Source organism: Protomyctophum parallelum (assembly GCF_964188405.1).
Source record: "Protomyctophum parallelum genome assembly, chromosome: 2".
Taxonomy (NCBI): domain Eukaryota; kingdom Metazoa; phylum Chordata; class Actinopteri; order Myctophiformes; family Myctophidae; genus Protomyctophum; species Protomyctophum parallelum.
The window spans coordinates 50776581-50803045 of record NC_139699.1 but is presented as its reverse complement, the minus strand read 5'-3'; the positions used below and the strand labels follow the sequence as shown (position 1 = coordinate 50803045).

The window sequence follows — 26465 nt, the reverse complement described above, 5'->3', positions numbered from 1 at the left end:
GAACAGCTGATCAACAAAAACAGAAATTCCACTTGTTCAAACTATAAGATCCAGATGTTTCACATCACAGATCAGGTTCCAGTAGAAGTATATGTAAGGTTATACCTTTGATTGTATGTGTCAACATGACTAACCAAGTAGAACAGTAGTGGTTTTTAACCCTTTTCATATCAAGGTCCATTATTTATTCGGCATTTGAGCCACGGGCCAGCATTTGATGAGATTTAGCCTCTCAGGCCCGAAACTTAGAATAGAATAGAATAGTTTGTCCGGAATTCCATGCTGTATTGATGTGGTACGATAGGAGAGATAACAGGCAAACGTTGATCAAAATAACAATTCTTCTACATTCTCTAATTGTGTAGACTTGTAAATTAACTAATTACTAATTGCAGATGTTTAAAAAAAATAAAACTCTTGAGAGCGTAACATTTTACACTTGTCAAGAGTTAAAGATCTACAAGGGTCCATTTGGTTACCAACTCTCCATCATTTAGCTGGGGACCACCTGGAACCTCCCCAAAGACCACTGGGGTGGTCCCTGGACCACTGGTTGAAAACCACTGAAGTAGAAGAAGTATAGCCTTGCCGGGCCATGAGGCCCATAGTTATTATATATTACACCAACAGGGGGTGTTGTTGCACCACTCACTTCAGACATGTTTGATTTTCTATTTACTAGTGCAGAGCTTCATTAGCTTACTAGTGCAGATATTATAGACTTGACACTTACTCCGACTGTCTCCCAGAACTACGGTAAAAATTACATCCGCCCCAGAAAACATCCAGAATGAACTGAAACAAATGTTGTCTGATTCTAGGTGAGGATAAGTATACGCCTATACGGTGAGGATACAGTAAAATCCTCAGCATTTTGTTTTTGTGTATGCGTAGGCCTATACAGTATGTGTAGCTTTCAATGTCAGAGTTAATAAACACTAAAGATTTTGCTGTGTACATGTGAGTGAGGTTATAAGTGTTTATTGAAAGGATATTATAGTCTACTCTTCAATTTACCTACGCCGTCATGATTGAATTAACAGCAAGAGTAGGCCTAGAAGATCAAATCACAGGAAGCGTCTGGGTTACAGAACAGAGTAAGTAGCAGTGACACTTTGGTGTAGCCGATGGTTACAGTATAGTGTTATGAAGCTGGTATTATATTTCCATGGGGTGCAATTACTTCCAATTCTATCCTAGGAGAGGATTTTCTTAAACAAAAACAAACAAACAAAAATACCCATGATACAGGATTGTTATTATTTGGGATTACTAGTTCATTTCTTTGGGCTTGATCGAGACGAGTTCAGGTGGTTGAGGAGGCTCCGTTTCTTTAGCTTCGTCTTCAGCCGCTTTCTTCATCCCTGACCGTCGCTGAGCTAAGCTGGACGACAGAACAGGCTCCAGGACTGGGGTGGGAGGACAGCGCCTCAGAGCAGAATAGGTGGCAGAGAGTGCCCCCTGGTGGACAGAAAGGAGAAAAACATTGTCTCACTTTAAAGGCAAACTTCACCATTTTTGCAAAAGCATATCCGTTAATGACATTTAGAAGATTTAGAACACTTTCCTGGGGGTCTTTATGTGTGTAATATGTCGTTTTAGATTTTAGCAGTGAGCCCAGTGTCTCTGATGTCATAGACACTGGGCTCACTTACTAAGGAGGAGCAGTGCACCAAAGCATTATGGGAATTGTAGTCCAGGAAGGAAGTGAGCCCAGTGTCCATGACATCAGGGATGATTTGGAATGGGGGTGTGTTGAAATGGGGAGGAGTCGGAACGGGGGTGCGTCGGAATGCCGTTGTGTAACCGGGCTCACTGCTAAAATATCTAAAACCACATTACACACAAAGTGTTCTAAATCTTCTAAACGGCATTAACATATCTTTTTTTGAAGGGTGAAGTGTCCCTTTAAGCGTCTCAGTTTATCCATCCAACATTTACCACCACCATCTATAATAAAGCAAACTAAACGCTACCTTTCCTTAGGTCGGGGTGGTTGATATCGCCACAACTTAGAGTAAAGCAACATAAAGTAGCTTTATGCAGGACCGAGCTAACATTTTATATTAAGTTAATCCAGAGGAAATTGTCTGGTTTCAAAATTGTCTAGGAAAAATAAATAAATCAATCAATCTTGTTGACATATATTATTGTGTAATTGTTTTTAATGCTATGTTGATAAATTGAATAGTTGCTGCGCTTCACATTTATTACTAATAAAGTAATCAATAAATCAATCAATCAAAAACCACCACAGTACATAATTCTGAAACAAAAAGGTAAGGTAAGAATGAGCAGAGAAGTACTGTAGTAACTCGTAACCAAAAGGGTAACAATAACAACTAGATAATGTAACATACAATAAACAAGTCAGAAACACAACTAACTACAAAACACATGCAATGCCGTACACATGCGGTACAAAACGGGGGGAACACACACCATCACCTTGACTACCACCGGGTCGTGTCTGGTGAGAGGTCTGTCAGAGAGCTGGTCCCTCTGTACGATCCAGGGCTGACGAAGAACCTGCCATGGTGGGGAGCATCATTCACATCACATTCTCTAGCATGTTCCACTAACAATACGTAATAATAAAGTGCAGCTGTATAAATGTATTGTGAGTTTACCTGTGGGGCAGTCAAGCGCTGGTGCGGATCCACGTGTAGCATCTTGGTCACAATATCCTGTTACACAGATTCACAATAAAGAAATAGATTTTTTTTAAAGAATATTCTTGTGTCAGACAATTATGTGTAACTAATATTTGATTATTTTATTTTAGAACTGTGCTATTTATTATTATTAATGGACCAAGGCCGAAGGGACTTCTTGGTCCATTATTGTATTTGTCTGGGTTTTTTTCTTCTCCTTCGGCCAAAAAAATAGCAATTCTGGTTTAACCGTGCAGTCGGTTTTCGTGAAACCATACCATGTTAGAGTTACAGTATCATACGACAAGTAAGACGCGCAAACGCGTGAAGCGAACGCAGCTCGTGTGTGTGTGGTTGTGTGTGTGTGTGTGTGTGTGTGTGTGTGTGTGTGTGTGCTACAGCTGCGCCCTGTGTGTGTGTGTGTGTGTGTGTGTGTGTGTGTGTGCTACAGCTGCGCCCTCTGGTGGTGGGCGGGTGGTGTAACAGCGTGACACACACACACACACACACACACACACAGACATTCAGCCCTTGCTGTCATAGTAAGTGGCTCACTGCGTTCGCAATAACGCCTATCGATGACACCATACCGTGTTCATTAATATAGTTACAGTATGTTACAATAGCACCTATCAATGAACAACACACATGAGTAGCTAACCTTAGCGGCGTCTGACACCAGGTCCCAGTTCCCCCCAGACATAAGGACCTTCCCACTGCCGATCTGAGCCAGAATCCCCTCTGGAGTGTCCTTAGGACTGCTGGCAAACGGACTGAAACTGACCAGAGAAAGTACACAATAACCAGATGCTGTTTTATAAACATTAAGGAAATAATATCAGACGGCGGAGAAATTAATTTCATAAAGCTTTCATGCAACTTGAAATGCCTTTATTTTTTAAAGCAGGAATTTAAAAAAACAAACAATTATCCATCCTATAGTTGCACAGGGAGAGATAAGTTACACCTATAGCAGTGGTTCCCAAACTTCTTCATGTCAAGGAGCCCCAAATTGACACTCATTAGCCCGCGGACCCCCATTTGAAAATACATGCCAGGGACCCCCATAAGAGAGGCTCTAGCAGTGATTCTCAACCAGTTTAATTTCAAGGACCCCCAGTTTGACATGCATTAGTCTTTACAGATGAATGGCATTTCTAGCTCTGGGACCCCCAATTTATATTGTAAAATCAAAGTAAATATAACTCTGAGAGTGTACAAAACATTTGTACTCAATGAGTTACAGCCCCATTGGGTTCCTAACTATCATTCAGCTGGGGACCCCCTGGAACTCCCTCAAGGACCCCTGGGGATCCCCCAGACCCCACTCTGGGAACCACTGACCTAGAGGATCTGCTCACTACACATTTGACAGCCTTCTGCAAATGCAACTGAGCAGCGATACTGTGGCCGTAGCACAGTACTTTAATACTTACCCAGCTATCATGGTGTATAACAGGATACCCAGGCTCCAGATATCGCAGGCTGCATCATAACCCTGTTTCTTCATTACCTGTAACGTACCCACGCACATGTAATTTCAGGTTGAAAAGTGGTGAAGTGATCCTTAAGTGATAAACATTTTGTAGAACATTATTATTATTACTATTATTATACCTCAGGAGCTATGAAGGTAGCTGTGTAGCAAGGAGTCATCAGTAAACCATTCTCAGCTCTGAGTTGTTTAGCAACACCAAAGTCACAGATCCTGATGCATTCTGGGAGTCCAGTGTCGTCTGCATAGCGAATGTTACTGGGCTTCAGGTCCCGATGAACTACCTACGAGACGAGTACACACACGTAGACTGGTTGTCAAACTTGTCACACATTTAATTTACACCGTAGTGTGTGTGTGTGTGTGTGTGTGTGTGTGTGGGGGGGGGGTCAGTGGTTCTCAAACCATTTCATGTCAAGGACTCCCAAAAATATATAATGTAATTGGCCGCCGACCCCCATCTGAAAATATGTTGTTCCAGTGACCTCCCAGAAGCAAATTTGAGTTAAAAACGTTCGCTCTGAAAGAATATATATCCAAAGATTTGTGCCACATTTTTTTCAGAAGTAGCAGATCTGCTATTTTTCAATGGCTAAAGTATAACATAATGATTAAAACACCAACGGGGGTTCCCGTCCTGAGCAAGCTAACATTGTACTACCAACAAGATAATATAAGGTACCGGTAATAATAACCCTAGCGTCCATATTTTGAAACATACTGTCCATACAGTGTACAGTATGTGTGTTTCTCTCGTCTCTCGTCTCTTTCTAAACATTTCTACCTATCTCTTACCCCCTGTGAGTGCAGGTATTCTACTGTCTTGGAGAGTGTACAGAAGATGTCCGACGCGTCCCTCTCAGTGAAAGTTGTGCTGGTCAGGATTCTATCCAGCAGCTCCTGTCCTCTCAGTAAGTCCTGAACCAGGTACACACACTGGCCATCATCAAACACCTGGAGTTACACACACACACACACACACACACACACACACACACACACACACACACACACACACACACACACACACAACATTGATCAGCACAAGCAACTATCTTCAGCACACAAGACCACAGTGCCTGCCGGGCGGCTCTAGGCACAAATCAGCAGGGGGGCATATATTTTTTCCTATACAATTAAGTGATGCATTGAAAAAGGCTACAAAGTCCAATCTGGGTAAAAGTTCTTACTGTATGATGTGTGATATGAAATGTGAGCCTACCATAATCACAGTAAGCCTTAATCATATTCCATAATATTCAAGGGCCTTTGGAGAGAAATGAGACAGACTTCAGTCACTTTCAAATTAGAGCACTGCAGAGGGCAGGTGTGCCTGTCAGAAATTAGGAGTTGGACGATATCGGTATTTCGGCAAAAAAAGTGAATATCTATTGATTTTTAATGTTGACATTTTAATGTTGCGACTCAAGGTTGCCCTAGACTGGGTTGTAATAACACTTACATCCTTTACTGTAATAATATTTGGATGCTGTCCATATCTCAACAGGATCTCAATCTCTTCTGATGGATCTTTCTTTGATCTGTCAATAATCTGTAAAAGAAATGTCTTTATTACAAAATAATACAACTTGGTACTTATTCAGTACCCCCCCCCCCCTCCACAGTGGAAGAGTGAATAATATTGTGGATGAGTGTACAGTAATGCAGGATACTGACGTGCTTTAGCTTACAATACAAGGTCCATTATAAAAACACTTTTACTTGAACACACCACCATAACTTCACAACTTCACAATTTAGCACCAGTACACTTATTTCCACAGTGCAAGCTTTTGAAACAATAAGGATCATCAATGTATGGTAATGTATATGTTGAGGTTGGGTAAAATCATTTGAAGACTTGTTAATAGTAATAGTGATATTTATTTCGTGTCGGGTTGACCTTTTTTCTTTTTCCAATCGGGAGAGAGAACGTATACAGGATACATACTACTCACTAGGGCTGTCCTCGACTAAGGATTTTTATAGTCGACTAGGATTCGACTAGATTGTCATTAGTCGACTATTAGTCGACTAGGCTTTTCTTTTGTTTTCTTTTTTTGTTGTGGGGGCTGGTGCAAGTTACAGGTACTGTACGGTGTATGTGATGTTCAATGTGAGCTTAGTTTACCATAACCACAGGGATCCGTAATCATATTATTTCATCATATTCAAGGGCCTTTTCTAAAGAAATGAAACTCCATTCTTTACTTTACTGCAGAGGAGAGGTGTGTCTGTGTTCAGGTGGTTGACGCTCGTTAATGTGTCAAGGAAGGCAATTATGTTTCTGCAACTGTCAAATAGGTCTTCTAAATATATTCTAATTTCTAACTAATAAAATAACATTTTCGTGGCACTCAGCAAGCCACCCTAGACATAATTTGGCTCTTGGGGAAAACTAATTGGGGAACCCTGCAACAGAGAATCATTCCATTTGGGTTGTGGGGGTGCTTAATGTCTGATTTAACATATACTTGCTTGGTTTCTCCCGATAAATCATGTTGTATAACCTTTTTTTATTTTTATATTTGTTAATTAGTATTACAAATGATGTCAATCTCTATGTCGAATCATGCAAAAAAAGAACACATCGACTATATATCAACTAAGAGCTTGTAGATCTGCTATTATTTTTAAATCGTGAACATGTGGCTCAAATCTTTGAACATATATTCTTTCAGAGTGAACGTTTTTAACTCAAATCTTTTCAGATGGGGGTCGGCGGCCAATTACATATAGTTTTTGGGGTCCTTGACGTGAAAAACTTTGAGAACCACTGACATAGAAACAGGGTTTTTCAGAAAACTGTCATGATTTGATTAGACATTAGAATCTGGTCTCAGTGCTTAAATGGGTTAACAGAATACTCATTGGCAGTAATTCTGTGTAGACTTGTTTACCTTAACAGAATACTCGACAGCAGTAACTCTGTGCAGACACCTCCTGCATACTGACATCGCTGTCTGTGCAACTTCCTCCTTCAACTCATACATGTCACTGAACGGCACATCACTGTGGAATTTCTGGGGTGTGCAAGTACAAGTGAGAGAGAGGAAGAGATTGGGGGGGGGGTGTATTCAATTAGATGTTAGGATTAGGATATTAAGAATATATTATTTAATGTATTCTTTATTAATATACATATTTTATGTATTTTTTTATACTGTCAGACTGTGGAGCGCCTTGGATAAAGGTGCTATAAAAATGCACCATTTACAATTTATATTTAATTGCACCAAAGAGGGAAATTAAGAATAGATTATATCTCTACTGTCAGGAAGAAACTCCAAAATGTTAATTTTCCAGGAAATAAAAAATATAACCTTTTCAGGAAATTAAGAAAACTGTATATTTTGAAAACAAAGCAATAATTCCTCATCAAAGTTGGTGTTGTGACTTTATATATTGTCAATTACTTGCATGAGAGGGGGAGAGGTGGTTGTTAGTTGCTTTAGCAGGCAGTTTGAGGGTCCAATGGAGTTTTGTCCAAAGCACTTTTTACTTCCAGTTTCCATTGGTTCAATATTTTTGAAACGACACACAGAGGGTGTTCAATAGCACTGATTTATCCAACAAAAATCTAAAACCTCCAAAATGGAGTTAGGTGGTTTCTTCCCGACAGCATGTATCTAAGTCCATTGAACAATTGGTTTGTTAATTAAGTCTCTGTAACTAATTAATCTGCAAAGGCCAAACCAATCAATGAATCAGTTTAGTAAAAGAAGAATACGTGATTTTTGGTTAAAGGGACGCAAACCAATATGTGTTCATGACGATTTAGCTCACTTCCTTCCTGGACTACAATTCCCATAATGCCGCTGGGACAAGCTTTTCCGGGAATCTGGCCGACGCTGCAATCTGCCGCGTGGATGGAGCCTCATTTCCATCCACCAGCTGTCTAAAAAGCCGAAAGAGACCCCGGGAGTCGGCTTCCTTTGGCCGCGCATGGAATCTTAGATGTGCCCATACCCTTACTGAGACAACATGTAGTCCAAGGAAGCTTTCAGAAGGAAAGGAAATGGTCACATGACTGGGCTGCGCCATGACACTTTCATGGACACTTTCATGGGAGCCAAAACTCACACCGGAAGTTCAATGAATACATGGCAGTGAATGGAGCCGGCTGGACCAGCTCATAACAAACATTATTTCTGAACAATTGAGACCTTTGTCATATAATCGGTTCAGGAATATAAAAGAAGACAAAAACAGGTCATTTTCTAATCATTTGCTTTTCGATGTGCACAGAGTGCACAGTATATAATTTTATTTGGGGATCGGCAGCAGGTATCGTTTCTGGCTCGGAGGTATCGCGAGATTTGACCTAACGGACAGGTAACGGTGGGAAGTCTCGTGATACTTGGTACGTTCAGAAAGGTGGTTCGTGCTCTTTAGATACCATACCTCTATACAATTACAGTGTACACATCGAAAAGCAACACAGCAGACAATAATGTGTTAGGCGGGCTACTGTTATTTTCCAGAAGTGATTACTTTACAAAAGGTCTCAGTCATTCAGAAATAGTGTTTGTTCATGAGCTGGTCACTGAGCTCTCATTGACTCCAGTGCATTCTGCCAAACTTCCGGGTGTGTTTGGCTCCTATGAAAGCATCCATGAAAGTGTCATGGCGCAGCCCAGTCACGTGACCATGTCTTTTCCTTCTCTAAGCTTCGTTGATGTAGTCAGGAAGGAAGTGAGACCAGTGTCTGTAACATCATGGACACTGCTAAAATCTAAAATATCTAAAACCACATATTACACACATATAAAGGTAAGTGTTCTAAATTTTATATATATAAGTATATATAAGTGTCCCTTTAATGAATACATGAGATAAGTCAGTAAGTTGTTTTAGCTTCCCAATAACACATTAACCTGTGATATGGGGTTGATGTTGTTCACTTCCTGCCTTAGTGAACTTGCTGGAGTGGACTCCTGATTGGTTGCTACAAAGCTGAATCCTCTGAACAGCTGGTGTGTGTTGGCGCTGGGGGGAAGGCCTGGGGAATCTAAATAAGATGCATACACACACATTATTTACACCAGTGGTTCCCAGAGAGAGAGAGAGAGAGAGAGAGAGAGAGAGAGAGAGAGAGAGAGAGAGAGAGAGAGAGAGTGAGTGTGTGTGAGAGTTTTACCGGTGGGTGTTCTGGAGGTAAATTCAGGGTCAAAATGGAATGTGTCTTCAGGTCTTCCAACTGTTGGTTTAAATGGAGGCTTCACCTCTTTCCTGTACAACTTCTACAGGCAAAACATAATCATTTTATTATCAGAAACAATCCGGTTGCATTATCAGAAACAATCAGGTTTTGATATTCTTTTGTACCTTTTGAATAAAAGTACAAAATAATTATGGAACGATTAACTGCGCCTTTACACAACACTGTCACTCTTCGTTACACCGTATGTGTCAGATTATGACGTGAGGATTACCCAGTAGGTGACCCCAATAAATTGTGAATGAAAAAAGGCCATTGGAAAAACAGGCATTCAGGCAGTCATTTGATGATATTGGCAGAAACAGAATGGCATTTGCTTACGTTCCAGTCTATTGGAGCAAAGAAACGGTGTCTCTTAATCTCCTCCACTCCATCTGGCCCTGCACCTGCCAATCCAAATAGAGAGAGAGAGAGAGAGAGAGAGAGAGATTTTTATTAAGACCCGTTAATATAATGACTAACTTGTCAATAATTTTCAATTAATGTGGCACACGACTGCACACGACCAGTATCCACGACTGTCTGTCAAACAGACAGACAGACAGCATCAAGGTGACATTATGGCCTGACAATCGTTTACACCTGTCAATCCAACCAATAACCCTGACATAATTAAGTCGTTTACTTTAATTTCATTCTGTTACTCAAACCGCGAGACCATGAGATCATTATTATCTCATGGTCTGGAATTATAATGACTCCCTGTGGCCTCAACACTAACGGCATTAACAATCTCTCCTAAGTGCCTCTTATCTAATAAATGGCCAGAATTCAAAACTTACAAGCTCACAATGCGTCGCATCGCGGCACATTGTGAGCTTGTAGATCGGCTATTTTCAAATGCTAGAAATGTATATAGGGCTGAAGTGGTTAATGTGTGTTTTGTAATAATAATCAAAATGTACAAACTAACTAATTAACTAAAGTTTTCAAATAAATCTAGTGGAGTAAAAGTACAATATTTGGATCTGAGATGTAGTGGAGTAGATGTAAAAGTATTGGAAATTGGAAATGCTCAAGTGCAAATACCTCAAAATTGTACTTAGGTACAGTACTTAAGTAAATGTACTTAGCTACTTTCCACCACTGGTGTTATTTTTGACTGCTCTGCCCAACTGAGAGAGCCAACCAAGATCAGGTCATTCCTTTCCTCTGCACACTTAGAAAAGTTAATCATAACATTTATCATTCATCATACAGTAGGTAGTGAGTGATGCTTACACCTACCCAGTCGATTAACCGGGTTTCTTTTAAAGAGCGCCCGCAATAAACTCTGCACTTCAGGACTGAGGAACTGTGGCATTCCTAGTTTGGCCCTAGAGACACATACAGTAAGGCATGAGGAGAAAGCACACTAATGTAGGCACGGCAGTTTTATTTGCAGAGCACATTTCAACAAGGCAATTCAATGCTCTACTGTACGCCAGTGGTTCTCAACCTGTGGTGTGTGTACCATGTAATAGAAATAGCATCAGTTGCGCTGATTAGAGCAGCGGCATTATTGGCTTAGGAATAGTAATACAAATTAAAAATAAATTCAAAGAATAAATTATATTTCCTTCTTATGTTAACTATGCATAGCTGAATAGGATGGGGCAAGTCTACGTTCCTGTATTTTAACATCAGTTATTAACTCATTCTGGTGAGCATCTATTGGTGTTATGTTATGATTAAATGGACTTAATCTATTATTAGGACTGAAGTTAAATTAAATGGAACTTTAAAATGACGGCTATAAGTTGGATTCATGTTGAAATTATCTTACTTCAGAATAAGTGCCATTGTCTCCTTTCGGTCTTTTCCCTGGAATGGTAAGGATCCTGTCAACATCTCAAACTGGAACGAAAACAAACAAAGGCATTTCTGTCAGGGCTCATACTGTAAAGAGCGATATTTTACTGTATAGTGGCTGAATGTTGTCATGGTTTAGTTGGTTAAGTAAGTGGTTATCATGTTTCAGTGGCGTTCTGGCATATTAAAAAAAAGGCACCAGCTACACAAACTCAATCAAATGATGCACCTATCAACAATATTATGTAGCGTAAAAACATATTACTACCGGTATTTAAAAAAGAGAGTATAACAATGGATCAAACCGTACAACAATCATACACATAAGACTGTGTTTTGCTAGTCCTAGGTTGTTTTCAGCGTGAAAACTGAGCATGGGTAAAATGGGAGCAAGCAAACTAAAAAGCAATGATTTCGTAGTACACTACCAGTTACTTGATATATATATATTCACAATCAACTTATTTCTGTAGAATAGGTCACAGATAACCTGACTCGGCCAGATGGTGGCAGTATTGAGTTCACAAGTTCACTGTGTGTGTGAACTCAACACTGCCACCACCTGGTGGAGTCGGGTTAGGTCACAGAAGGATCTATCAAAGTGGAATATAATAAGTGCAAGACTGGGTTAGAGTCTTACCATCAATACCCCAAATGACCACCAGTCGGCACTCTGTGTGTGCCCTCGTCTGTTTACCACCTCTGGAGCCATATACTCTATAGTTCCGCAGAACGAATAGGCTCTTTTATCATGTTCTATTGCTTCTTTACTCAGTCCAAAGTCTAAAAAGAGACAGCATTGGAGACAGAATAAAAGGAAGAAAATCAAAAGGTAATTGTGTTATTATTAAGGAATGTGAGACGTTAGAAATAAATAGAAAAGAGGAAAAATAAGAATTATGGAGAGGGAAGAAGGAAAAAAGCATAATAATGTATTGATTGGTACAGTATCTATAGTTAGAGATAGCCTCGCGTAGCCATACTAATATCACTGCGTGTATATTAGTCTGGTTTCCCCTTGGTCAGGGTGTTTAGATTTTTTTCCAAGGGGCGGTTATGAAACTATTCAAGCGGACTCTATTGGTTAACCAATCGGAGTAGTGCAGCCTGCTACGTCACACACATAACTCTATGGCCCTGGCTGATGATAATAGCCTCGTAAGCCCTCCCTATATTTGCATACTGGGCCCTGGTCCTCCACTACTGCTGGTCCGCGAAATACGCCCACAATTGAGCGACACCAGACACAATCTGCCTGGGGCAATATGCATCGCAAAGGCAGGTTGAAAGTTGGCTAAGCGAGGCTAAGTCAAAGATGAGCTAGGTTGTACACACTAAACCCAAGCGTTTAGGTTATAAACTGTTTTAAACACATATTTGTAACACTTTTTAAACGTGTCAGTGTTTAGATTATAAACGGAAGAACATGTTTAATCGCCTGTAACACTTTTTAAACACATAAACGTGTTTAGTTTTTACAATCAAAGTCAGTCATATAGGTGTTTAGAATTTGAACACTAAGGGCTGTATTTTGCGTGTCTTAAGTACCAGGTCTTATTCCCTAACTTGAGTAAACTAAAGACCTGGAGGCGTGGTCAATGCCATTTGGCTATTCTGAGTGGCCAAAGAGCATTGATCACACCTCCAGGTCTTTAGTTTACTCAAGTTAGGGAATAAGACCTGGTACTTAAGACACGCAAAATACAGCCCTAAGTGTTCTCGTGAGGTGTTTGAGTGAACTCGTGTTCTACTGTATTTTATGACCATTAATAAACATTTGGCATTTTATTATTACACACATGGTGTTTAGGTTTAAACGCGTCACATGTTCCAGGGATTTACAGTGTACAGCATATTTGAGCAGATGGAAAATAATTACCGTCCTAAAGAGAAGGTACAGCACTGAGGAATTTAGTAAAAACGTACTGTGGTATATAGTTTGTACTTTTCTATTTCTGCCGGACCCTGCAGGGGGGTTTATAATAGTCAATGTCTGTTACTGACTGACGCCCCAGAAACCATGCAGTGTGTTACTCATGCAATCATGTGTTGCAAGCAGCCAATGGCTGCTTTCCTGACTGAAAGCTTCTCACCAGAACTACATGAAGTACAGGTCTACAGAAGTTCCGGTAGGCTGGACGCGTTATTTAAGATGATGGATGGCCTGATTGGGTACAGACCCGCCCCCCTCACATTCTAATACAGCTAGAAAACCATATTCTGGCAGCCAGCTTGTTGCTGTGCCTCGTTTGTCATTAGACTCCCAATCCACACATCCTGGGTTCGAATCCCGCTGCTGCCACTAGTTTTGTTTTGTTGGCTGATAAAGTATGGTTCTAGACCACGACGGAGCGGCGCCTTCTAGTTGCAACCCAATAGGCACAGAATGGTAAATTACTACTAATAGTAAAATGTTGAATTAATCCCTTGTGTCCATCCATAAATCTGTATTATTTAACCAACACTCAGCTATTCATCAATCTGTTTTAGAACAAACTCCATTTAGCTGTGCAGGGAGGATTTGCACTTACTGTGAACATTGAGCAGGAAAGCTCTTTGTAATACATAGTTAGCAACATTAATTAGACGACAAATAAGAGGGAAGTTGGCCGTAACGACAGCTAAGCCTGGCTGTCGTTACTACTCTATTAGCCCAAATACCAGGCCTTTCATGAAGTAAACAAGTGTTAATGTTTAAAGATGGAATGCCGTGATTATTACTTTTACAGTTTTGTATGTGTTTATGGAGTTAACCATACTCTTAAAGGGCCACTTCACCCCTTTTGCAACCAGAGCTTATTTTAATTATGTTTAGGGCACAAGAAACACTTTCCTGGGGTTTTATGTGTGTAATATGTTTTTTTTTAAGATATTTTAGTCATGACGCCATGTTCATGACCAAAATCCTGTCATGAAAATGTGGTCTCACTTCCTTCCCGGACTACAATGTCACACCTCCACGCAGCCTCCCCCCTCTCCACAAGGAGGGGAAGTGCACTAAAGCATTATGGGCATTTTATAGGAATTCAGCAATCCAGTCAAACCCTAGTCAAACACACAGACTTCATTATTAACATTCTATATTATCATTGAGTGACTGCAGTTTCTTCTAGCGGTGAAATGTCCCTTTATTGAACTGGTGGGTGTGGCCACATAAAAACATAATTGACACTTTCTGTGCACTTTTGAAAAGAATCTTCCTAGTATAATCATAGTACCTGATGAACATGTTTTAGGGGGGAGGGGGGAATCACGGCACTCCATCTTTAAGTATCACTTGCTACTAGCTCTGTTCCATAGCCTTCCTGCTTCGATTCTGCGAATTTCTGCCCTGCAGTAAGGCTATGCGACTTACCGGTTTAAATCTCAAATCGAAATCAGACCAGCCTCTCCTCTTTAGTGGAAATCTCACGAACGTTTGACCTACTCACCAATACAAACACAGGTTGTGTCAATAGAAAGCCTACTTTCCTTAGTGGACGCACTCTGAGCCCCCCACCACACGTATAAACTGTACTTTTTGGCCAAAAGGGGATTTTGTTTCCACCGGAAAAAACAAATTTTAGTTACTCCGCTGCGCCCTCTACTGATATTGCCCAGAGAACTGCCTCATAGAGAATATTTTTCCTCCGGTGGAAAAAAATCCCTTTCTGGCCAAAGTACCGTTTATACGTGTGGTGGGGGGCTCAGAATGCTTCCACTAAGGAAAGTAGGCTTTCTATTGACACAACCCGTGTTTGTATTGGTGAGTAGGTCAAACGTTCGTGAGATTTCCACTAAAGAGGAGAGGCTGGTCTGATTTAGATTTGAGATTTAAACCGGTAAGTCGCATAGCCTTACTGCAGGGCAGAAATTCGCAGAATCGAAGCAGGAAGGCTATGGAACAGAGCTAACTTGCTACAGACGTACACGCACACAACAACTTAAATCTGCAATTTTTTGGTGACCGACAACCAGGCGCATACGTGGATTAAAATGTTGACTGGGCAAATTCGCATCGCGAGTCAGAAGCTAGATTGGGCAAGATCTCAATTGACTGGGCCTGTGCCCGAGTGGCCCAATGGACGCTACACCGGTGCCGACAACTAAGTATAAGCCAGGGTTAAATCGGCCGGTGAAAAACTGCCCAGAATGCCATTTACTATTATGATGTCTTGAATCGATTGAGTTTGGGTACTAACCAGTTATCTTGATGTGTCCCTCTTCATCCAAAAGAATACTGAGTTAAGAAAAAGAGAATTAGCATCACTATTTGCTTCATCATAATGAACATACAAGATCAACATAGTCTTGTAAAAAAAAATATATATATATATATATATATACAGTATATACAATAACATACAGATAAACCTAAAATAAACAATGTGATGTACAAAATATTTTCCATCAACGTACAAAAGTAAGTAAAAAACAAAAATTATCTTTAGGATTAGAACTAAGGTTAGATTCGTTTTAGGGGTTTCGATTGGGTGCTAGTACATTTGTATTTTATGATGACAGGGCTGCATTCTTCACTTTATACTTTAGTAGTGAAACTTGGTTCCGGTCATTTTGTGGGGGGCACTCATTAAAAGTAAATTAATCCACAAAACTAACGTCATTTGTATTGTTGACCTATTTCTAAAATATTAGTGCAACTTTTGTTCATTTTCGTCCATTAAATGCAAGCTTTATTTCGTGGGTATTTTATTTTGGACATTATTGGATGAAAAAGGAAATAACTCATGGGCTTCCTATTTGCCTTTATCATATTGGCAGGTTTTCTTAATCACTTTCAACCTTTTGTTCATGTCATTATAGGCACTACTCTAGCTCACTACTCATGCTAGATCGTGTGTGTGTGTGTGTGTGTGTGTGTGTGTGTGTGTGTGTGTGTGTGTGTGTGTGTGTGTGTGTGTGTGTGTGTGTGTGTGTGTGTGTGTGTGTGTGTGTGTGTGTGTGTGTGTGTGTGTGTGTGTGTGTGTGTGTGTGTGTGTGTGTGTGTGTGTGTGTGTGTGTGTGTGTGTGTGTGTGTGTGTGCACGCGCACATACTTTTCAGGCTTGAGGTCGCGGTAGATGATCCCCAGGCTGTGGAGGTGGTCCAAGGCCAGGCCTAACTCTGCAAGGTAAAACTTTACCTCCTCTTCTGTAAACATTACCTGGAACAAAACCAAAAAATATAAAATATCACAACAAAGAAAGGTTTAACCCATTGAGACCTGAGACCAGATTCTACAAATGTCTTCTAAATTCTGACAGTTTTCTGAAAAACCCTACGTTTCTATGTCAGTGGTTGGCATGCCCCAGTGGCCTTGATGCCCCACCCGCACTGCCCCAGTTGATTGTACAGTACCATTTTCTCCTCTGTGCCATTTTCTCCTCCGCCACAGAGTCAAGCTTGGTCCCTGTCAGCAAGCCGGCAAGGTGACGGGGACCAAGCTTGACTCTGTGGCGGTGATGGCAGAGAAGAGGACTCTGGCCAAGACACTAGCTATTCTAGATGATGTCAGTCACCCACTGCACACAGCACTTTAGAAGAGCAAATTTAGTAACGGGCTTCTTTCTTTCTATCTATCTATCTATCTATCTATCTATCTATCTATCTATCTATCTATCTATCTATCTATCTATCTATCTATCTATCTATATAATTTGTTTGTAATAAAACAAACAGCACTACTATGACTGGATAGGTCACCACAGATCTTTTAAATAATTGTTCTTAACAGGTTGGCGGACAAGCTCTCCATAAGAACCCATTCACAAGTTTAATTTGAATTATTTAACATGATTGCATACACGGTTATCAGGTTACAGATTCTGCAGTTAATGGTAAACAATGTCTTTGAACTTATTTGAACAGAAGTACCGGTAATCTAAACTCTAATCTAAATATAAAATATAAAAGCAAACGGAAACATGCCATTCGTGTACAGTTGTACACAAATATGGTAGATGCAGTACACATGTTGGAAAATAAATATCTTCTAGAGGACAAATTTGGCATGCACATAGGCTTACACACATGCACGTGCATAGACACACACACGCACACAAACACAAAGAGGACGTTACCAAAAGTAAAAGAACACTAGAACACTAATCCCGGGTGATTTTCACGCAGACAGATTTTCAAAATGTTGCTGTTGTCTGAGGTGGGTGGGTCTTTCAGTACCTTAATGATGCTCAGTGACATCATAGAAGGCAGGCTTGTTTCCCTGCCTACATCCTTGTTTTTGAGTGGTGCAACCACTCCTACATCCAGCAATGTCCGTGTACCTGTGTGAGCACGAGTGGTGTGCGCATGCGTGAAATTGGAGAGGCTGCGCACGCAGCACAGAAACGGATCACATCTTGTGCTAAATAAATAGCGTCAATGCTAGCGAGCTAAAATTTAGCCATCCTTGCTCTAGAAAGCACCAATGTTTCCATCTAGACCACCGGATAATCAGCAAAGACCTCCGAACATCGCGCTAATTGACCAAACCACGGAGAGCTCCGTAGATTAGGAGTTATTCAGCTTTTAGTTTGCCTGTATAATGGGAGGTGTACGGGACCGCTGTTGTGCAACCCGGTCTAGGTTCGCTAAAGAAGGAAAGGCCGAGCCAAAATAATAATGAAAAAATAGTTCTCAGCGACGCGGATTGATATCCATAATAAAGCTAATCTGAGAGAGAGAGAGAGAGGGGGAGAGAGAGGGGGAGAGAGAGGGGGAGAGAGGGAGGGGGGAGAGAGAGAGGGGGGAGAGAGAGGGGGGGGAGAGAGAGGGAGGGAGAGAGAGAGAGAGAGAGAGAGAGAGAGAGAGAGAGAGAGAGGTTGCACCACACGGTTCACACAGGTGTGATTTTTTACAGGCAGGTGTACGGGTGAATTTCACCCGCGTTTAGTGATAGAGTGATAGAGAAAAATCCCATACTCCCACAACGGGATTTTCCCCCCCACTGGACCATTCTCACATGTCCCAGGAATGGGTGGACCAAAGGAGAAGTTCCCAGCCCCATTACTTTTTTCTCCAGTGTTTCAGATTAAATATTCTAAGGAAATGTGCATGTTTAAGGACAATTGTAACTTAAGATGCTCAGCCCTATATCCCCATGGAACCCAAAGTCATGAGCCTGCTGGTTGTGACAAGGTTAAAATCCTACCTCTTTGGACAGACGAGTGAACAGGTCCCCTCCTTTGAGGAAGTCTAGAATTAGATAGAGCTTCCCCTCTGTCTGAAAGGCTACACACACACACACACACACACACACACACACACACACACACACACACACACACACACACACGCATATAAAAAACATGACAGGAAGACATTTAAGCAACCTTATTAGTAAGCGAAAACCAGCAAGCCAGCCAACCTTCAAGCTTATAGTCACACACACACACACACACACACACACACACACACACACACACACACACACACACACACACACACACACACACACACACTGCTGATTCAAGGTTTTAATACTGAATGAAGGGTTTATAATGTTATGTGAGCCAATATTCACACCGGACACATTCGCCATGAACTACTCAGCTTTTCTTTTTTTTTGCGCTAAGCTGTTTATATTGTAACTCTTGTACAGTTCCTTAAGCTTTTCATCTGCATTAAAGTCTGGTGGTATTAAATAGTTCTGTCTGGACACTTTTTTAGTGGATAAGGTTTGGTGGCTGGAAAGCATGAGAGCAGCTAGATTTCAAAATACATGTATTTTGTGTTAACTTTTTGTCAGACATTTTAGGCTCAGACGTAGACAGATACGGACGGTATACAGCAGACTGTGAAACGAGACTTACCGTAGTGCAGTTTGACTATAAACGGGTGGTTCACTTCTGCCAGAATGTCTCTTTCCATTTTCGACCGCACACGGTCTCGAACTGAGGAGTAGAAAATGGAGAGGGGGCATTTAATACACTCACTCATGTGTAAAAGAACTGAAAGTTATTTGTTATTAAAGGAGAATTCCATACTAGAAGGCTTTCTTACCTTTTATTTGTAGTTGTTACGTCCCCACCAAAGAGGTCCAGGTGTTATTTTGTGCAAAAGTGCATTATTGGCTATTTCCCTTATAAGCCCTCAATGGGGGTTGGGTTTTTGTGCTAATTCGCTTATTTCCATCAAAATAAGTAGTAAAGTGTGCCGCTTGGGATACTATTTACATTATGAAGAGAGGATATATAAAATAAAATAAAAAAATGAGCGATGGAAATGAGCGAATTAGCACAACACCCCATAGCCCCATTCAATTCAATGCAGTTCAATGCAGGGGTTATGGTAGGGGAAATAGCCAATAATGGCTTTTGCACAAAATAGCACCTGGACCTCTTTGGTGGGGACGTAACAACTACAAATAAAGGTAAGAAAGCCTTCTAGTATGGAATTCTCCTTTAATAATGGTGCATTCATTCTGATCTCACTTCATTTTTTATTATAGTGCCATATCACAACAAGTTCAGATATAAAGCAGAGAGACAATTGCCCCCTGATCAGGCATTTGACAAAAGTGCAGAGAGGGTCCCATGCTTACTTTGGTGTAATGAATGATGATGACATCTCCCTATCTCAAGAGAGATATAGGGATAGAGGGGAAGACACAAAGATGGGCTGCAACAATAATAAGAATGGCTACAATATTAAGATACAGTATACAACAATAACACAAAGTCCACATCCATGTTCCATGGAAACCCTCAACCTGCAGCCGGGGGGGGGGGGGGGACCCCGCCTGGTCGACTATGATTATATAACAACACAATCTGTGTCTGTGCCACTTGCCCATGCACGGCATCAGGGGATCAACTCTACAAATTGCAGACATGCAGGTTAAGAGGATTAAGGCTTGCTCAAAGATACTGGATACACATTTTGAATTTAGTATAACCCTGTCTAGTTGGGCGTATAGCAACAGGATTAGACATTTTCTTGAATTTCTTACAATTTTATCTAGTTTAACTAGTTATATCCATTTTTTTTGTAGGCATTGTTTGGATTAGGCGGCAAGAGTTCACAACAATGCGCATCCGTTGATTGCGATCAATCAAAATTGTAGGCCTAATCAAAATGAAAACAGGTTTTTGCACTATTGTGCATCTGAGTCTCCATAGGAGGACAAGCGTTCCTCTGGGGGGGCAGCGGACTGACCTCATGCTTCCTTCTATGCATGAGGAGTCCAAGCTGCTTCTTTTCACCTGACAGGGGAGAGCTTCCCCGGCCGGACGTAGCGCGTGGAAGGAACACGTTATTCCGACCAGTTCCTTTCCCCTCCATCAGGCTGGCCAGGGGGAGGTAGTTTAGAGACCAGGATTACGGCATGTTTTTGTGAGGGTACCTACCCTAGGCCGGGGACACGGGGAGAACATGCAAACTCGACACAGAAAGGCCCTTTCACCAAATATATGTATAGTTGAGTAAAAGTACAATATTTGGATCTATAGTGGAGTAGAAGTACGGTATTGGATTTTGGAAAATACTCAAGTAAAAATACTCAACTGTATAGGTAAATGTACTTAGTACTTAGTTACACTTACTGTGTGTAAGTTACCGGTAATTACCTTTCAGTGTAGCTTTCTTCAGCACCTTCATGGCATAAAGCTGTCCTCTGTCAAGTCCCCTGATCTTTCTGACCAGAAATACCTGTGAATAAGATTAAAAACATCATACCATAGGGCTGGCGGTATGGACAAAATCATTTATCACAATATTTTTGACCAAACCCCTCAATGTCTATATTGTGATGATGACATTGCATTGTCAATATTTAAAAATAATGAAAAAACTTTTTAAAGTAGCTGTGATTCATCTGCTATTTTTTTTTCTTTTACATTTCTTTGACAATCTAATCTCACTTATGCCATATCACATTATTACAATATTAAAATCCCAGATATCTAGTCTCATATCACAACAACGTAGAGGAAGTTGTTTCGGTTGTAGCCAGCTGCCATGACAGTCTACTCGACTAGAAGTGCCGGGTGGTAGTGGAATAATAACAACAACATGCTTTTAGCCAAAGTTCATAAAAACCGCATGCGTCTATGACTTAAACAATGTAGGCTAAACACTTTGGAATTACGTTAAACATGGTATATCCTCCGTGGTGGCGTATAGGTGAGTACTAGTTAATGAATTGTTAAGTTTCATAGTATCATTCATCATCAGGCTGTTGTTGATGCCCCCCAAAATGAACAGGTTACAATACAGGTAGCCTATAGGATTCTCATTCTGTTACTGTCACTGCCTGCAAGGATGGCCGCCGTGCCATTTCTTATAAATTATCTAATTCATACGTGGGTCGTCGTGGGTCCACGTGGAGTTGTTGTTGTTGTTGTTCATGCGCCACAGTGCGCGGCGTGGAGAGGGCATCAGAGCGCAGAGCAACAGCCTAGTAATAGTATGGCATATTGTCTGTACTCTCTGCACTCTCTTTCTGTCCAGTCCTACGTGTATAGGCTGGTGATTGTGGCAAATTATATTCGTTAATAAAGAGAGAGCTGTAAAGGGGATATTGTCTATGGTCAGTTCATGGTATCATTCTAGTTTTAAACCGGGCCGTGATAATGCGGCGCAATGACGGTAGGCAGTAGCCCTAATACAATGTAACCAACTTGCGCAAGCATTAAAAAATGGGTTTTAATTGTCGGGTAACAGAAAATAATCTAATTTAAATAATCTAGCACTAGCAGCCATACAGTTGCGATTGCATCATTGTATAGCCTATGCTGCCTTCCAGTTAGGCTACCTTAAAGTAAAAATCACACCAGTGTGAACCAAGTGGTGCAACTCCCGTCTATTGGTTCTCTGTATCGTTCCAATTTGTATCATTCCAATTTCTTCTCTGTATCGTTCCAATTTCTTCTCTGTATCGTTTGCGTCCAGCAGGTGGCAGCCATGTCACATACTTCTCTCATTCCAATTTCACGCATGCGCACACCACTCGTGCTCACACAGGTACATCACAAACAGGTACACGGACATTGTTTGCTGGATGTAGAAGTGGTTGCACCTCTTAAAAAAAAAAGTTTAATCAAGCAAGGTCCTTTTGTGTATTTTCTACTTGGCTGTGTATGCTGTTCATGCTTTGAAGTCCGATAATACACATTTTTTTATATTTTTAAAATAATTATGAATTATGAATAATTATGAATTATGATGACGTCATGAACGGGGCCTCCCGATCCTTAAGGCCACCCCTGCCTACACTGGTCCATCACCACTGTATCATCCTCTCTATAATCATCTAATGTTGTTAATAGAGATGTCCCGATACTGTATCGGTATCGGAAAAGTATCGGTATCGGCCCTAATTTGTCTTATCGGGTCATATCGGTATCAGCAAATATGCCAGTCTAACCACCGATTGGGACATCCCTAGTTATTAGCATCATCGCACTGGGAAATTATGGTTCAAGTAGTACACATTTCTATTTGTTTCCAGTCAATCACATTGTACAATATAATCTGATAATCTTTTTAATCCATCATATTTGAATTCGGATAATGAATGTGGTTTAACCACTTAAGCCCTCTACACCCTATCCATTGTATGACAAATTGCTAAAATAGCCGAAGTACAGTACTGTAGTAGACTAATGCATGCCATGTCAAACCTGGGGGCCCTTGAAATTAAACAAGTTGAGAATCACTGCTAGAGCCATAAAACTCTTCTCTTATTGGGGTCCCTGGAATATCTTTTCAAATGGGGGTCCGCAGGATAATTAGTGTCAATTTGGGGGTACTTGACATGAACAAGTTTGGGAACCACTGCTTTACACCATTGGTGCTCACTCACCTTTCCATAGGAGCCCTGACCCAGCACCTTCAGCAGCTGGAACTGTGAGGGGTCTGCCTTGTCACAGCCCTCCTTCACATGGTGGCTGATGTCAATCTCTTTCACTATACTGTCATCCTGAGAGAGAGATACAGTAAAACAGCCACTGAGAAATAGTCGTCACGTATACAGTTGCAAATAATAGCTAATAGATGAGAGGGAGGGGAGACTGACAATGCAGCAGTGCGTTATACGAAATGCATTTTGCTTTACACGTCATAAAGAAAAAGGCATTTCATTAACATAAATAGCAAAATGGCCACCGTGTGAATATGGTGACTGACTATCGAGCGGCTGCTTGGGAACTTGAAGGTTCCCGTTTGGAATCCCTGCATGGCTCAAGTGTCCCTGTGCTCCTTGCATATCTTCCTGCTGTGAATGTGTGTGTGGGTGAATGTAGTGCACATTGTAATTTAAAGCTCTTTGGATAATATGTAAATGCACTACTTACCATTTGCCAAATGGTAAGTAGTCCATTTGTATACTCAAATGGATAAATGAACACAGATGATTTTACTGGTATATAATTATATAAGATTAGCTATAATATAACATTACTCCTGTATCGTAACAGTATATGTGCTGAGACACGTGATTGTCTGCACCCTACCCAAGACAAATATTGGGATATTATAAATATTGAGATATTTATTTATATATACTGTAGTGTAATGTAAGCCTTATCACTGGCTGACAGAGTGGCACTCAGCAATACTGCTTTGAGCAACAAGACAGCTTACATAACAGTATCACTGTCATGACCTCAGACAATACCTGGCTCAGACAAACAACTGGCTTGCTCATAAGTCACAAGCTGTACATTATGTGCACATGTGAAGAAAAAAACCGTGCACTGCACTTGTGAACACATCGCCAGACGCTTCTTCACCTGACACAGTCAGTGATGAGTTTCACCCGGAGGTCGTAATGCGTGCGTAGGAACATGCTATTTGGAACGCGGGTGAAATCATCCGTCACCTATATCGGCCAGACATAACAGTAAAGAGATTTTCCTGTGGAGTGTGATGTAAGAGCCAGCAAATCCCATATGACAATGGGATTTGCCAGCAGATCTCACTGTTTTCACTGTTTTGCCTGTTTTCATTGAAGCTCAAAAGGCTTCACAGACCACAGAAAATCCACTGAATGTTCAGGTTTTTGGGTGTAATTGAGGTCATATAACCTAGAAAAAAAAACGAAACCTTAAAAAATTTAAAAATAAAGAAAAACAGGTGTGGTTTATGGGAGTCTAATGATTAGCGAGGCAAGCCATTGAGGCTAGTGCTGAGATGAGTCATTGGGTCTGTATTAGAGTATGACAACAAGCCACTGAGGGGCTGAGATGGAGTAATTGGGTCTGTAGAGTATATGATAACAAGAAGCTTCCCCTCCCCATCCCCTCTCCATGGTTCTGGCAGCAATTGTTTTTGTTGGAGCGCCCCATGCAGCAGAGCTGATGGAGGCCAGGAACCTTTTAGTTGGATGGCTAAATCTGTTGTTTATGGGATTATTATGGGATGATTATAATTGGATGCTGCATTTCAAGAGGCAATCCCTTCAATACAAATCTGACATTTCCTTAATCGGCCCATAATGTCAAATCCAAATTAATCAAGGTTCAAGGTTGTACTTTATTGTTACATCTTGTGTACAGGTACATAAGAGGCTTCCTTCAGACAATGCGGCAGCAAAAATATAATATAGCATCAAACCGCAAACACAGCAAAAACACAGCAAACAAAATAATAGAATATAGAGTGCAAAAAAGAGAAAACAAAGAGTAGAAAAAGAGTATATGTACATGTGCATGTTTTCCTTGTAGTAGGAAAGTTATTATTATTATGTTTTATTATTTTTGTAGACAACTTCACAGTAGGCTATGTTCCATACATATACAACAAAAATAGAGGGCAAAGGTGCGGGGGCTAGCGTTTTCCTTTTCCCTGATACGCTCTGGTTCTTCATGTAAAAAAAAATCTATTATATTCTGCAGAACGCAGTCAAAACATCAAATGATGCAGGCTCACTATTATGTCACTGGGACAATTCAGAAACAAAACCGGCAGACATACTGATACGGGTGTAAGTGGAAGTCATATTGACAGACAGAGAGACAGAGGGGTTAGAACTGTGTCAAGTGGATTGACCATGGCACTGGAGGACCTTTTATAGCAAAGCAGGGCTGTGTGTCTATTTATATCCCAAATACAATACTCAGGTAAATGATCTGAAACCACTGTGGCTTTCTCCGGCTATTAATAGAACCTCTGCTCCCGCCTCATTCCTCCCACCAGCCCATCAGGATCTGTATTGATCTGTCAATCGATAGGACTGTCTGCACGACTGTCTCTCTTTTATTATGGTTCCCAAACCTTTTCATGTCAAGGACCCCCAAATTGACACTAATTAGCCCGCTGACCCCCATTTGAAAAGATATGCCAAGGACCCCCATGAGAGAAGGCTCTAGCAGTTTATTCTCAACCTGTTTAATTTCAAGGACCCTCAGTTTGATATGCATTAGTCTACGCACCCCCATTTAATGGCATTTCTATCTCACGGACCCCCAATTTATATTGTAAAATCAATGTTAATTTAACTCTGAGTGTACAAATGGAACCAAATGGACCCTTTTGGTTCCATTTGTACACTCTCAGAGTTACAGACCCATAAGGGTACATTTGGTTCCTAACTACCATTTAGCTGGGGACCCCTGGAACTCCCTCAAGATAAAAAAATGGAAATGGTAAAATCCTGTACTACAATACAGGCAAAACAAATACACACACACACATATGCACACACGCACTCACACACATCCGCACATACACACACGTGTGCACACCCATACACTCTTATACCGATGAGGCGATGTTTGCACAGAATAGTGTGTCACTTAGGCACCCAACTTGTATACTTTTAAATACAACACTTCTACCACTTTATATCACCGGCACCGCCCCTCTCTGACTCACACACACACACACACACACACACACACACACACACACACACACACACACACACACACACACACACACACACACAGAGAACTTTCGTTCTTGTTTCTGACTGCTCCCTGGGAGTTTTGTCACTCACTCATCCAGGTATACAGGCTAGCTGGACAGACAGAGCATCATAACTGACCTCTAGTTGACTGATGCTGGTGTTGTTTTTGTTTCGTGCCGCCTTGTTCTTCAGATAGATAGAGAACCATCTTCGCACAGTGAATTTACGCATGCCGGTATCCATAGTAACAAGGATCAAGGCCTGTCTGCCTATCCCATAATCATATTCATTAATCTGCAAGGGTCCTGGTAGAGAACATAGAGAGAGAGAGAGAGAGATCAATATGATTTGCTATTCCTCTCCCAGTTTTCTTGATTCTTCTCACCCAAAAAACACAAACAGTTCTTACATGATTCATTCATTCCTTGTTCCTCGCCCCCCGCCAGCCTATTGAATTCCATCCATTGTTGCTCGCTTC

The 26465-nt window shown here is 41.0% G+C and overlaps 1 protein-coding gene across 1 annotated transcript; it reads right to left on the bottom strand.

Moving 5' to 3' along the window:
* Positions 1–1272: 1272 nt before the first annotated feature.
* On the bottom strand, positions 1273–26230 carry LOC310854663 (ribosomal protein S6 kinase alpha-2-like; the record flags this gene model as incomplete). Its single annotated transcript, XM_083759338.1, has 22 exons — positions 1273–1461; positions 2449–2529; positions 2631–2687; positions 3316–3433; positions 4091–4167; positions 4272–4433; positions 4945–5103; positions 5612–5701; positions 7050–7172; positions 9027–9160; positions 9290–9392; positions 9692–9756; positions 10598–10686; positions 11136–11206; positions 11802–11944; positions 15343–15380; positions 16197–16303; positions 18290–18369; positions 18951–19031; positions 20706–20787; positions 22943–23059; positions 26126–26230. The coding sequence occupies 22 exons, from the start codon at positions 26228–26230 to the stop codon at positions 1273–1275; spliced, it is 2271 nt and encodes a 756-aa protein (XP_083615464.1).
* Between the last annotated feature and the right edge of the window lie 235 nt (positions 26231–26465).